Source organism: Pocillopora damicornis, chromosome 2, assembly GCF_964200805.1.
Source record: "Pocillopora damicornis chromosome 2, jaPocDami1.2, whole genome shotgun sequence".
In the NCBI taxonomy this organism is placed as follows: domain Eukaryota; kingdom Metazoa; phylum Cnidaria; class Anthozoa; order Scleractinia; family Pocilloporidae; genus Pocillopora; species Pocillopora damicornis.
The window spans coordinates 9,732,107-9,745,666 of NC_142671.1; the positions used below are offsets into that span (position 1 = coordinate 9,732,107).

At 38.3% G+C, this 13,560-nt stretch overlaps 1 protein-coding gene across 1 annotated transcript; it reads left to right on the forward strand.

Moving 5' to 3' along the window:
* The first annotated feature begins 5,075 nt into the window (after positions 1–5,075).
* LOC149049832 (G protein-coupled receptor GRL101-like) lies at positions 5,076–13,424 on the forward strand. The gene is made up of 10 exons (XM_089191716.1): positions 5,076–5,141; positions 5,955–6,026; positions 6,530–7,535; positions 8,137–8,227; positions 8,537–8,611; positions 9,134–9,181; positions 11,408–11,461; positions 11,782–11,838; positions 12,730–12,807; positions 13,339–13,424. The coding sequence occupies exons 2-10, from the start codon at positions 5,959–5,961 to the stop codon at positions 13,422–13,424; spliced, it is 1,563 nt and encodes a 520-aa protein (XP_089047842.1). The 5' UTR covers positions 5,076–5,141; positions 5,955–5,958.
* The last annotated feature ends 136 nt before the right edge of the window (positions 13,425–13,560 follow it).

The following is a 13,560-nucleotide window of genomic DNA, read 5'->3' on the forward strand; positions in this document are numbered from 1 at the left end:
CTCACCCAGAAAATGAATAAATAACATGTTTCAAACATCAGAGAAAATTTAATGAAAGAGACTACAGGTTTACAGAAATTATTTCCTTGATCCAACTCCTTAAAGAAGGCTTCCACTCTATTCAATGCAAATAATAATTGCGACCAAAAAAGTCAGTATTTTGCTTCTTGGTAATTGCTTGATTCTGAACACGGCTCCTCTTTAATGGAATGCAGGAAACTAGTGGAGATGGTGGAGAGAGAGGTTCCTAGTCGCTACTCGGGGCTTATGTCGGCGTACTGGGAGTCAGAAACTTGAGTCATTCCTCTTCGTCTGTGCCTTGAATGCTTCTTGGCAGAGTGACGGAATATTGGCTCGTCGGCCGCCGCATGAATAGCATCGGAGAAAACACGTCGCAGATGAAGTTCGCGCTTCTTGTGCTCCTTCACAGCACCTGGCAGGTTGAGCGTTCCTTGTTGCTTGAGGAGACTGCGTAACTCTTGGCAGTTTATCTTCAGTAGTCTTAACAGCACCTGTCACTCGTTCTCGTCTCTTCATTGCTCCATTCGTTTGTTCTGATCGACTTTATCATTCTCCATGTTAGTCTAACACGGATTTCAAAAGGCTCTAACACATTATAATGATTATTCTAATTATTGTGTTAGATTTTTTATCAACTATTAGTAGTATATTGGTAGTGGTGATAGTAGTAGTAGATACGGACGTTAAAACCCGATAAACATATTGATACCAGAGGCAAATTCAGTCACTTGGCGGAGAATTGTTGGTTACCAGTACTAGAAAATAAATTTATTCATTTTTGCATGGTATATACTGGGGGAACGCTCAATGTCAGATGAACTCAGTTGTTATGATGGCAAAAAAACTTGATGTGATTCACTGAATTATATGCGAAGAAATCGTCCCCTCTTAACCAAAGAAGTAAGAGGAACCGATAACTGAGGGAAACGATCATATCTATCCAATTTTTCATCTATCTATCTATGTATCTATCTATCTATCTATCTATCTATCTATCAATCTATCTATCTATATCAATCTATCTATCTTTCAATCCATAATTTACATCGATCTCTTCATCTAAAATCTGCTTTAATGGATAGATCTTTGACCGTTGGATAATGCAGTACGTTTTTTCATCACTTACCCACCCGATAACGATTTATACGTTGGATAGCGTTACCAGCCCTTTGAATAAGGGGGGAGGACGATATCTGTTATAATTATTGATTTTTGAGAACCGCGCTCACTCGGCTGTCCCGAGCAACGCATTTTTCTCGTCCTGTTGCCTTAATTATGAGAAATAGCCTAGTAGTTTTCAAAACAAAATATGACACAAGTTCGTAATAGGGCAATAGATCGTTGGTAAATACGACTTTTAAGTCGCAAAAGCAAAGAGCTGTGAATTAGCCATAACATTACAAAGTTAAGTAAAATTTGCCTCAGGAAGATTTTTCTTGTTCAATAGTGATCCACAGGAAATGATGAGTGAATGATTAGAAAAAGTACATGGTAGCTGTAGACGGGCTTGGGGAGCTTTCTTGCACTCTTTTATTTTTAATTTCACCTATAGACGATAACAGGAGACGATAAACACTTTGCTTATCCAGCCCACATAGAGTGGAGCTCTTTGGGATTTTGATATACCTCAAAAAAGGCATGTCATACTGAGTGCAACTTTAATAATTTGATTATTCCCTTCCTGTTTCAGTGACTTGGATGGTAATAGACTGGTTACATTGCAACCAAGAATATTTGACACTCTTGCCAATCTAGAACGGCTGTAAGTAATTCTGCATTTGAAAGGTTCAGATAATTTTTCACACTTAAATCCAAGTTCTTTTGCTGTTTGGAGTAATTCGCCAAGTTATGGGGGCGTAAAATATGGGAGAGAAGTACGAAATAGCTACGATTTGCTTGAAGTAACAGGTTATTCACTAATTTGCATTACCTTATCATTTAATAGCAACAGAGCAAACTTTGTCGTAAACATTGCCTCATTTAGTGAGCAAATTTTATCCAAGGAATTGTTACAACTTAAAGTGGAGGGCATTAGTTAGCATTAGTTTTAAACAGCTTCTTAGACCTTAGTGAGCTAGCTTGCCGATTGTCCTGTTGATAATGTGCCATAAAAGTTACACTACTTAACTTACGTTGTACGTGCAATTGTCAATAAAGCTGTAATCTCCACAAATAATCCGTTCGTACACAAAATCAGACACTGATATCGTTTATGATTACACATTGACTCACTTTGAAAACTCTGATTGGTCGAGTGCTTACAGTCAACATTTATTGTAATAAAATTCGGATGTAAAATGGGCTGTCATCGGTTGAAAGAGCGTACTCTACCAGAGTACAAAACACGGAGCTGAGCCAAAGCTGTCACGCCATCTGCCAATTTGTACTTTGTGCGACAATTTCCCGGACTTCTCTTCAGCTTTTTAACGTTAATTGAAAGTGAAAGTTCGGAACAAGTGAGCCGGAAAATAGTAGCAGAAGAACCAAACAAAGGTTTGCAGACATGCTCAGCGCTGTAACTGACTTAACTATAACGTGAGCAGAGAAGAAAATCCTTAAAGAGAAAACGAAATGGACAGTCTGAGTTTTGAAGTTTTCACGCTCAGTTAGATTGTAAGTTTACGTACGGTAATAAAAATCAAACACAACTGACACTCGTATAGTATATATAGTTTGGTGTACAGGAAAAAAAATACAGAAAGAAACAGTAAAAAACAGTAATGATGAAAAATATAACAAGACTTGTGTCAGTAAAGGTAATAGCATGACATGTAATGGTATTTGGTAATAATACCGCAAGCAATGTTTAAAAATTTTTCAGATTCCATCTCTGCTGATAACGACTTGTCTCCTTTAAGGAGGTATATTTTCAGGCGTTCTAGTTTGTTGTATTTAACTCGTTAACAAGTATGAATGCACGCTGTACGTAGATATCAGTCATATGGGTTCTTTCCGAGCGATTTATGGCTGATTTTGTAACATTTGGAGACCGCCAAGCGATGACGATTTCATTATAGACCTTACGCAGGGAGAGAAGTTTACTTTCTCGGTATATCTTACAACATATTTTGTGGTAATTCTATCAAAAACTTACACTTCCCTCGTATCGACATCATCTTTATCGATTTATAATAGAACTATGACGAAAAAGCATTGATCTCTCTCCAAAATCGTTTTTAGGACGTCGAGAAAAACCTTCCGCCATATAGTTTCTTCTTGCAACTTGCAATGTTCGCTCCGTGGTGATCCCAGAAATCTTTGCGAAAACGCAAGGTTCCGATTACTGGCAACTCATCCAATAACTTGTATTAGCGTTGCAAAAAAATTGTTTGCGTAATGCTTCAATGTAAGATAGTAGCCATTTTTAAATACTGGATGACCAGATCAACGGAACGGATATAACAAATGGAAGGGTTTTAATTGAGTGAAACGATCCCCTGATAACAAATATACGTTATGTAACTCAGCAAGGAAAGAAAATAAACAAACAGAAAGTTGAAATATTGTTGATTTCATAAATTTCAATACTCTTATGTCATTGTTATAACTAACTTGCAATTGACATCTTTTATCACAGGTGGTTATATGGAAATCAGTTAAAAGAACTACCACCAAAGATTTTTGATAAACTGACTCGGCTGCACAAACTGTGAGTAGCACTCTCTGGATTCCTAATGATATAGATATTAAGACTGGGTAAAATCCGGACATGGCCTCAAAATCCTATTTCTTTTTCATTTAATTGCGATATTTGTTCAATTCTATCAGACACATTCATATAAAACTATTCATATATGAATATCATCAACAACGTATTTACTAACAGTAACTTTGGGGGCTGGCAGGTCAATTTTCGTTACCTTCTTAGCCATAACGAGCATAGGTTTCTTTTTGCCTCTTAACTTATCAATTCTTAAACGTATCCAGGTCAAAGCAATGACCAAAAGTAATGCAAACGTCTGCTTTTTAGCTTGGCCTCGAAAGTAATCAGTCTTACCCATTAGACAAAGAGCACTTGGTTTCACTATTCCCCGGGCTAAGCAGGATCTGTTTCTGTCGCGATTCATGAAATAAACGATTGCTTTCAGGGATCTGTCAAACAACGAAATTAAAAATCTGCCCCAAGGACTTTTCAAAGGTTTAAAGAAGCTTAAAAAGCTGTAAGTGATGAATTACATCTAAGAATTCCTTAGTTTTGAAGAATGATTTAAACATCCTTCCTTCAAATATAAAACTCAGAAGTGCTAAATCTTAATTAATAATGTTGATGTCACTCACCTTTCCAACCAACAATTTTCTAAATAAGCTACAAGGCAAGCGCTTTCATTAACAGGGAGACCAGGATTGGGGAAAAAAAAGATAATTAAAGCAAATGTTCAAAAATATAAATTTCAACAAAGAGCATGCAAGAAGAATAAAGATTTGCTGGTGTTATTAGATACTACCTAAGTTCTAATAAATGTATATGAAACCTTAAGTTCATCAAGACTTCAAATTTAAAAATCAAGAGAAACAAATTGATGAAGAACTAAAAAAGAACAAATCAAATATAAAGTAGTTTCTAATGCACAAATTTTGAAACAAAAATTCTAAATTTACCATTTAGTTTTATTATTTCTTCGTTCATTCATTCATTTCGCTGTTGCTCTCTGGCACACCATATCATGAGAAGGAACACCGCAACACGTCATATCACACATTATCATGTCATACCAGACCACAGCACACCATATCATGAAAACGAACACCGCAGCACATCATATCACACTTTTCCACGTCATACAACACCTGAGCACACTGTATCATCAAAAGGACACCATAGCACATCACTTCACACTTTACCATGTCATACCGCGCCACACCACACCTCAACATTCTCGTCATACCATGCAAAACCACTCTTTACTAATTCACACTATGACAAATGATCCACAACACATGACGCCACACAAGACTTTCCCGTGAGCAATTGTCCTAGCCTCGTATTACGGTGGATATTAAAGTTGTGATTTTTTACTTCCTAACGCAGACTTTTTTTTTCTCCGCAGCACTATTTCTCATAACAAGATTCCCAGTGTCACCAACGAAAACTTTAATGACCTTCCAAAATTGGTTATTTTGTGAGTATATAGCCACTGATTAAATTTATCATTAGATCACCACATCATATCTTAGAGCCCACTGGATCTTACTAGGCTTACTAAAAATGAAAATTGGTTTATAACAATGACGTCCTGTAAAGAAAAACATTTCTAAATTGAAAATCATGAAATAAGAACATGGTGTTCTAGCGTTAGCCTTATATTTTTTGCAAAAATACAGAGAAACCGTAATTACTCTGTTTTCAGTTGTTGTTGCTGTCGATTCCCCTACAAGAAGATCCTGAAAAGCCTTTTTAACCCTTTAACTCCAACGAGTGACCAAGAAAGCATTTCTCCCTACAATATTAATACAATAGGGAAAACATCACTAAGGGGATTATTTTTTGAACCAACACCAAGTTCTCCAAACTGACAATATAAGGACTGAATGGAAGGCAGAATGATTAATGTGATCTTGGGAATGAAAGAGTTAACGAGTAAACTGCTTGAATTCCAGGGAATATTATCCTACTGCAGTTAGTATGTCGCTGGTACAATAGTACAGCTTATTTTTAAGAAAAGATTACCGGTATTTATTGCGAGCACAGAGCGAGGGGCCCCTTTAAAGAAACCGGGATTGCCAGTTTACGCAAACCTTATGGTTTGTTTCGAGATTGACCTTGGTTAGCAATTAGACTGAAATCCAGGGAGGCTGGGCTACAAAAAATGATGAGACTTCACGGCGTTTAAACATAATTTAAACACGCAACAAGGTGGCACGTATTTTGACATCACGGTGCAGTTTCAATTTTTTATCCATACCTATTTATCGATGGTAGATGGTATTTTTAGGAATATGCAAAAAAACCAAATGTCTGAGCTTCCTAACGGGTTTTTCGATGGAATGAAGGACATCATGAAAGTGTAAGTTTTTCTCCGTGGTCAGTGAAACGTACAATATCATATTATATTATGTTTCATTAGCGTTGGACTTGTCATTTAAAAATCCTGAGTTCAGGCCCTCCATCCCGCATTATTTGAGATTTTTTGAAAGGGTGGAGGGGGGCCGGGGGGGAATCGTAAGATTTCGTATTCAACATCCACACGCTCCGCAAATATTTAGCTGGTTTAGGTCGGTTGAACCTACTGAAAACTTGTAGTTATACAAAGATTCTTGTTGAAGTTACAATCTTTTGCAAGTATAAGGTTTCCTTTTTCCTTTTTGAGGCCCCATATAATCACAGTCTACCTCACCTAGCTTCAAAATCAGCAGAAAGTTTGGTGCCTCAAGGACCGTTATATTCACTATTCGTAGATTGAGCCAATAGTGACCTGCAAAATAAGCTATACCCCACATTTTGATTATACATCCCTGAGTGAATGACAACATATCTTTTGCATTTTTACTTCTACATTGTGGATTACAGGATAGTGGACACCAGTCTTATGTGTTGTCATCTGACGAAAGAAGACGCCCAATGTACCTCTTTATACGACGACAGCTTCGCCAGTTGCGAGAGCATGTTTCGCGACTCAGCCCCACGTAAAAGTATCTGGGCAATCGGAATCCTTTCTCTGCTTGGTGCTGTGTTCGTAATTGTATGGCGTCTGATCTTTAAAGAGAGAAACATAGTCCAGCTTATCATGTTAATGCACTTGGCGGTTGGGGATTGCTTGATGGGCGTTTACTTGGTCACCTTAGGTGCCAAAGACCTGTTATGGTCGGGAAGTTACTATCTGCATGACTTCCAGTGGCGATCCAGTTTGTCGTGTCAGGTCACAGGTGCGATCTCAGTGCTGTCCAGTGAGGTCTCTGTAATGGTACTTGCCCTAATCTCTGCTGACAGGCTGAAGAACATCGTTTTCCCATACCATGGCAGAGGGCTGACTCCCAGGAAGGCACACATTCTGTGCGCGATTATTTGGGTCCTTGGTTTTGTCATCGCATTCCTTCCCCTCAGTGGCATTAGCTACTTTTATGACGCCCTAGAGCGCCCTGCCTACTACGGACGATCCGTTGTGTGCCTCCCACTGCAACTTTCCAACAGGTTTCCAGCTGGTTGGGAGTTCTCCATTGCCATCTTCGTTGGGTTAAACTTCCTCCTCTTCCTGTTCATGACGGTAGCTTATGTCGCAATCTTTCTTAAAAGTTATCTCTCCAGCCGTCAGCTCGCAAAGAAGGGAACCAGACGAGAGGTGCAGGCAAGAAAAAAGAATGCAAGTGCCAGAAGGGAGAGAGCATTGGCCAAAAGAGTCTTCTTTATCATTCTCACAGATTGCGCCTGTTGGATGCCGATAATAGTCATAGGCATCAGGTCTTTGGCTGAAAAAGATTACAGTCCCCCAGGCGATCTTTCTGCCTGGATCGCCGTGTTTGTGCTGCCAATTAACTCAGCCTTGAATCCGATCATCTACACCTTATCAACCCCTCAGGTAAGACAGGGACGTACATTAGTACAATACAATCGATCGCGACGGATTTCTCCATCGTGTTTATGCTTTAATTACGTATCCTCGCAGAATGCTTAAAAGTAGATAATGAAAGATATACGTCGTAGGCTTCCTAGGAAAAACCTTATCGTGGAATTATCATCTAATGAGTGGATTCGTTCATAAAAAAAAGAAGTAGGTGGCTTATCAAATGTTTCAATTGCAAATGAACACGGCTGTCACATTTAATTTCAAAATGATTCCTCTCACCCAAAAATTTCCCGCTCCTTGAAAACTATCATTAAAAAAAATTTGCACATGAAATTTCTGAAAGCTACTTGAGCAATTTCTCATAGTTCTTTTTGAGGCATTTGGAAAATATCAGAACTGGATAAATGGCTCTGCAACTTAACTGGCTGATTCTAGCATCGGCTCAATGGCTATGCAACTTAACTGGCTGATTCTAGCATCGGCTTTCCTTGTGTTTAAGTCGTATGATCAGCTTTAACATTGTTTATGAAAGTTACGTTTGTAAACTCTCTATCATATTCTCTCTTAATTTTTACAGATTTAATGAAATATTCGCTTTGCATTACCCAAACAGGTGCAGGGCATATTGCGACCAAAACTGCGAATTTTGATGAACCATGTGCGCAGCTTTTTCTCTTGCTGTAAAAAGCAGCAAGATCATCAAGGTAAGGTTTACCGTTTTCTTTAGTCACTCTATAGGTGGGAAGGTATCTTATTTTTGTGATAGGAAATAAAAACTCATATTAGTTTGCCTGAAAATAATATAGCTCAGTGCAATTAATGGAATTAGAAACTTATTCATATCATCACATCAATGGAAAAGCTCACTAAATATAATAAGAACTGAAGAATCTAAGGTCACTTTAGAGTATTCACAAGATCTTAGATCATATGAGCATACATATATATATATATTTACATGTATACGTGTATGAATATGAATATTTATTATACATGTATGTTGATTGGTGTAGATCAGGAACAAGGAGACAATGGAATGCTAGAAATGGTGGAAATGGTGCAACTTGGACAAGCAGATCCGGAGCAAGGTAAATTCTGTTAAATTGATCTTTGGTATTTATCCCGACAAACCAGAAAAAAATTAATATATGAATACAAGATAAATTAGTTAGGAAGCTGATCTATGTCAAAATAATGGATGAAGGGCCAAAATGAAAACTTTTTATTCTTTAATTTTCTTTATAGCTTTATTGATTTATTCAATATACCTTTGGTGGTCGTGTGGCAAGAATTGATGTCACATTAACAAAACTTGTTTTGCACAGGTTGTATCGCTATTTAAAATAAGAGACCTCACTTTAAACATACTTGACATTAACAGCATACTTTATTAGTATTGGTACTAAACAACTCAACTGACTGGGTACGAATCGACCGGGTATGAAACGACCGTGGGCCGGTACGAAACTACTGGTAACCAATTCAAATTAGCCGTTAACACCTTTATCTGTTTTGTCCTTAACGATATTGGAAGAACTTGAAGAAGAACTCCCATTAATGATTTGCAAAAGCAATAAAGAAAGAAAAACAAATGATTCATTTTCTGTTAGGTGTAGGCCAAGTTAACGAGGAAGAACATGTGCTGCTGGCTGAAGCAGGTATTACAACAAACAAGACCCAACATTGTCTTTAGAATCGCAATTAAGTCCTTGGAATTAAAAAGATGGATATGCATTATTTGATCTTTGAACGTGGACTTCTAAAAAAGGTTTTTTCGTCTGTTGATCAGTTTACTTTTTTTTGTCGTACAAAATCTAATTCACAATTTGTTTTGGCCTTTTTAATTGACGAAACTCGACGAATATTGTAGGAGAGTGGGAAACGGGGGGGGGGGGGGGGGGATGACCTACGATGAATAAGAATGGTCGTTGCATGCAAAGAAAACCCGGATAAACTTCGCTGCCTCGTGGGCCAATAGGGTAGAGAATGGATTGGACCTTACTTTAGCCGAGCTTAAATTTGTTGGAACAGTTATAAAATAAACACACAAGTATAACTGTTATCATGAAGTAGATGTCACTTATTTGCTGTGTTCGATATTTAAAGCTACATTTGTTGATTGGCGGAGAAGGTGCTTATTTAAAGCAATTTTATTTTTGTTTGACTGCTTAATGTGACACATTTTCACACTCGATCGTCAATATAAAACCAAAACGACCAAAACAAGCTTATTTTCACCATGGATATAACATCTCTTTACACTGTCATTCCCAATGACGAAGGTCTCCGGGCCCTCAAACATTTTTTTGATCTACGCACTGTTAAAGAACCTAGCTCTGAAACACTGCTCCGTCTGGCCGAACTAGTACTCACACTCAATTGTTTTTCATTCGGTGGTAACTACTACAAACAAACTAATGGCGTGGCCATGGGTACTAAAATGGGACCCAGCTACGCCAATCTTTTTGTAGGTTTTATCGAACACCAATTTTTTAGCCAATACCACGGCCCAAAACTTCAACTCTACGGCCGCTACATTGACGATTGCATCGGCGCTACCTCCTCTACCAAGGAGGAGCTCACTCAATTTATAACCGCCGTCAATTCTTTTCATCCGGCTCTTAAATATACCTGGCAAATTTCCGACACTTCTTTAGCTTTTCTAGACATCAAAATTTCAATTGAAGGCAACGGCTTATGTACTAGTGTTTACTACAAACCTACAGATTCACATAGTTACTTGTTGTATTCATCCTCACATCCATCACACGTCAAGAACTCCATACCTTTTTCACAGTTTCTCAGACTTCGCCGTTTATGTAGTGACGACTCTGATTTTTCCGAAAAATCAGAGGCAATGAGCCAGTTTTTCGATAAACGCGGCTATCCTGTTTCTGTCGTTCAAGCGGGCTACCACCGTGCCCAACTAATCGATCGACAGGCAGCACTACAAACGGCTGAGAAGGATAACACTGACCGCATTCCATTTACTCTTACATTTCACCCTCACAACCACGCAGTTAAATCTATCATTCTTAAAAATTTTAAATTACTCCAAAACGATTCAGAGACTGGCACTATCTTTTCGCAACCCCCACTTATTTCATTCAAACGCGACAAAAACATAGGCAACTTTTTAGTCAGGAGTTCATTTCAAACCTGTGACCAATCTGGAACTTTTAAATGCGCTCGCTCACGATGCAAAACTTGTCCTTTCATTCATAACGTAGAGAAAATATCGGGACCCAAAAGATCTATTAAGATCATTGATCACTTTACGTGTACCTCCGCCAATGTTATTTACTGCATAACTTGCACTTATTGCGATAAGTTATACATCGGCGAAACAGGAAGACGATTGGGTGACCGATTCCGAGAACACCTTCGCGATGTGGAAAGAAATGACAAGGACGCATCCAAACCAGTCGCTAGACACTTTAATCTTCCTTATCATTCTAAACAGCATATGGCAGTTTGCGGCCTTTCCTTACATCTAGGCAGTTCGGAAAGCCGTAAAACACTAGAACAAAAATTTATATTCCAAATCGGCACCCTTGATCCCCACGGAATCAACGAGCGCTTTTCATTCAACTAATTTATTCCTGTTTTCTCGTCACCACATTCCCACCAATGGCGTAGCTCCACTTCCTACATTTAAATCCACACACAACCCACAATTCCTCTAATCGCTCTGACGAAGGGCTAACGCTCGAAACGTCAGCTTTTTTACCCTTTACGGTGGCTAATTTACGTTTTCAACCCAGTTGTTAACACTAAATTACCTGCTAAGTTTTTTCAGTTAGCGTTGGATAAGGGATTATGTACTGTGAACATTTAAGAATATTCCTGTTGGATAATTTGATACCATTTTGTTGTTCAAGCAGAAAAAGACGAAGATGAGGGCAACGGAGGAAATTTACAAATGGTTGTTGTGGAAGGTGAGTCGTTCTCTGAGAGTCTGTATCAAAGGACAGACCCTTGAATGCTCTTTCAGAAAATAGTAACTATTAGTGGGAAAACCTATAGAGAGTTAAAGGAAACGAACCTGAGAGGACCCCGAAAGCATTGCGCTTAGACTTCTATCAAGAAAAGGATCTGAGGGGCGATCATTTCTCCATAGAAAGAGGTGCTTGGATGCTCACTTTGTTCATCTCTGTCATACAAATGAAATCTTAATGTCATCAATATTCTCATTCGGAGCTAATACATTGATTGCTAACGAAAACACTAATCTTAATCTGTTTTTTTTCCATTTCAGTTCATCCATACAAAGGACCACGAGATAATGCAGTCCAAACTACGACTTATGGAAAAGGTAAAGTTTTCATTGTACCAAATCAGTTTTAAAGCGGTTCATAAGTCATCGCTACTTCTTAGCTTTTATCTTTTTAATTTACGCCAAAGCCACCTTTGTAGTTTTTTAGTGCAGCTACTTATATTTTTACTTTTATTTCCTCAGCTATTTTTTTGTCGCTTTTTCTATTCCTTAAATTCACTTCACTTTGTTTTGTTTTCCCTGAAAGCTTTTTATGAACGTTATGTTCATGCGTCCAAATGATATCGAATTGTTTTGCTATCAATTTTCAAGCATCAGTTCCAAAGATAACATGAATTAACCCTGTTTTTCACGAGCCTTTCGTTGTCAAAATAGTTTATTAATTTGCCAATCCACTAATTGAAATTAGAAGACCGACCTACAACTGATAAACTCCGCCTGACTGGCCACTTGACTGACAGACAGTCGGACCGACAGACTGACTGTCTGATTAACTAATAAAATTCATGACTGTCTGAAAAACGAAGACGGACAGACTGACTGACTTACTGTCAGACGGACTGACTGTCAGGCGGACTGACTGTCAGACTGACTGACAGACTGAGTGACGTACTGACTGACGGACTGACTGACTAACAGACCGTTAGACTGACTAACTGACTGATTGTTTGAATGATCGACTGAGGGGCCGTCAGGCTGACTGTCTAACCGACCGACCGACTGACTGACTGGCTGACTGACAGACTGACCAATCCCTCTGACGAAGAGCTAACGCTCGAAACGTCAGCCTTAAAACTCTTTACGGTGGCCTACTTACGTTTTTAACTCAGTTGATAATACCAAATTAACCAATTGTCTAACTGATTGACTTATCAATCAACTTACCGATTAACAAATATCAAGGTTTTGTTTCCTTCTGTTTCAAATCAGAACAAAAGCAGGATTCTGAACAGGACAAGGAAGGACAACAGGCAGCTTCCATAGAACAACCATCAACTTCCTTTGAGGGTACAAAAGAAAAAGAGGCCGTTGAATTTGAAACCAAAAGTAGTAACAGAGATGATCGAACTACCTCGGACCGACCATCAACTCCTTTGAAGGAAACCAGCGAAGAAGCTAATCAACACGAAGACAACAAGGGAGAAGAAGAAGAAAAAGAAGAAGAGGAAGAGGAAGAAGAAGAAGAAGAAGAAGAAGAAGAAGAAGAAGAAGAAGAAGAGAAAGAAGAAGAAAAAGAAGAAGAAGAAGAAGAAGATGAAGAAGAAGAAGAAGAAGAAGAAGAAGAAGAAGAAGAAGAAGAAGAAGAAGAAAAAGGAGAAGAGGAAAAGGAAGAAGAAGAAAAAGAAGAGAAAGAAGAAAAAAAAGAAGAGAAAGAAGAAGAAGAGGAAAAGGAAGAAGAAGAAGAAGAAGAAGAAGAAGAAGAAGAAGAAGAAGAAGAAGAAGAAGAAGAAGAAGAAGAAAAGGAAGAAGAAGAAGAAAAGGAAGAAGAAGAAGAGGAACGTAAGATCGCTCCAAATGAACCATCTGCTCTCTCTAAAGAAATATTTGAGGAAGCTAAAGAATACCGAGACACAATGGGTGAGGATAATGAGAGCAAGAACGTCCCAGCAAAACCAGAGCAGTAAAACTACTTGATATGACACAGGCAGTGACTTAACTAAAATATAATTATAAATGTTCTATGTAGCACTTAGATTTGTAGTTTCGAGCAGGAATAAGCGGATAGCAAGAAAAGACAGCAAAACTAAGCAGAAAAAAAAG

Bases quoted from the DNA above. Each gene is read 5' to 3' on its own strand.
- LOC149049832 (XM_089191716.1), top strand. From the start codon at position 5,959: ATGCAAAAAAACCAAATGTCTGAGCTTCCTAACGGGTTTTTCGATGGA. The intron at 7,536-8,136 runs GTAAGACAGGGA...TTACCCAAACAG, and splicing joins ACACCTTATCAACCCCTCAG to GTGCAGGGCATATTGCGACC. The intron at 11,839-12,729 runs GTAAAGTTTTCA...GTTTCAAATCAG, and splicing joins AACTACGACTTATGGAAAAG to AACAAAAGCAGGATTCTGAA.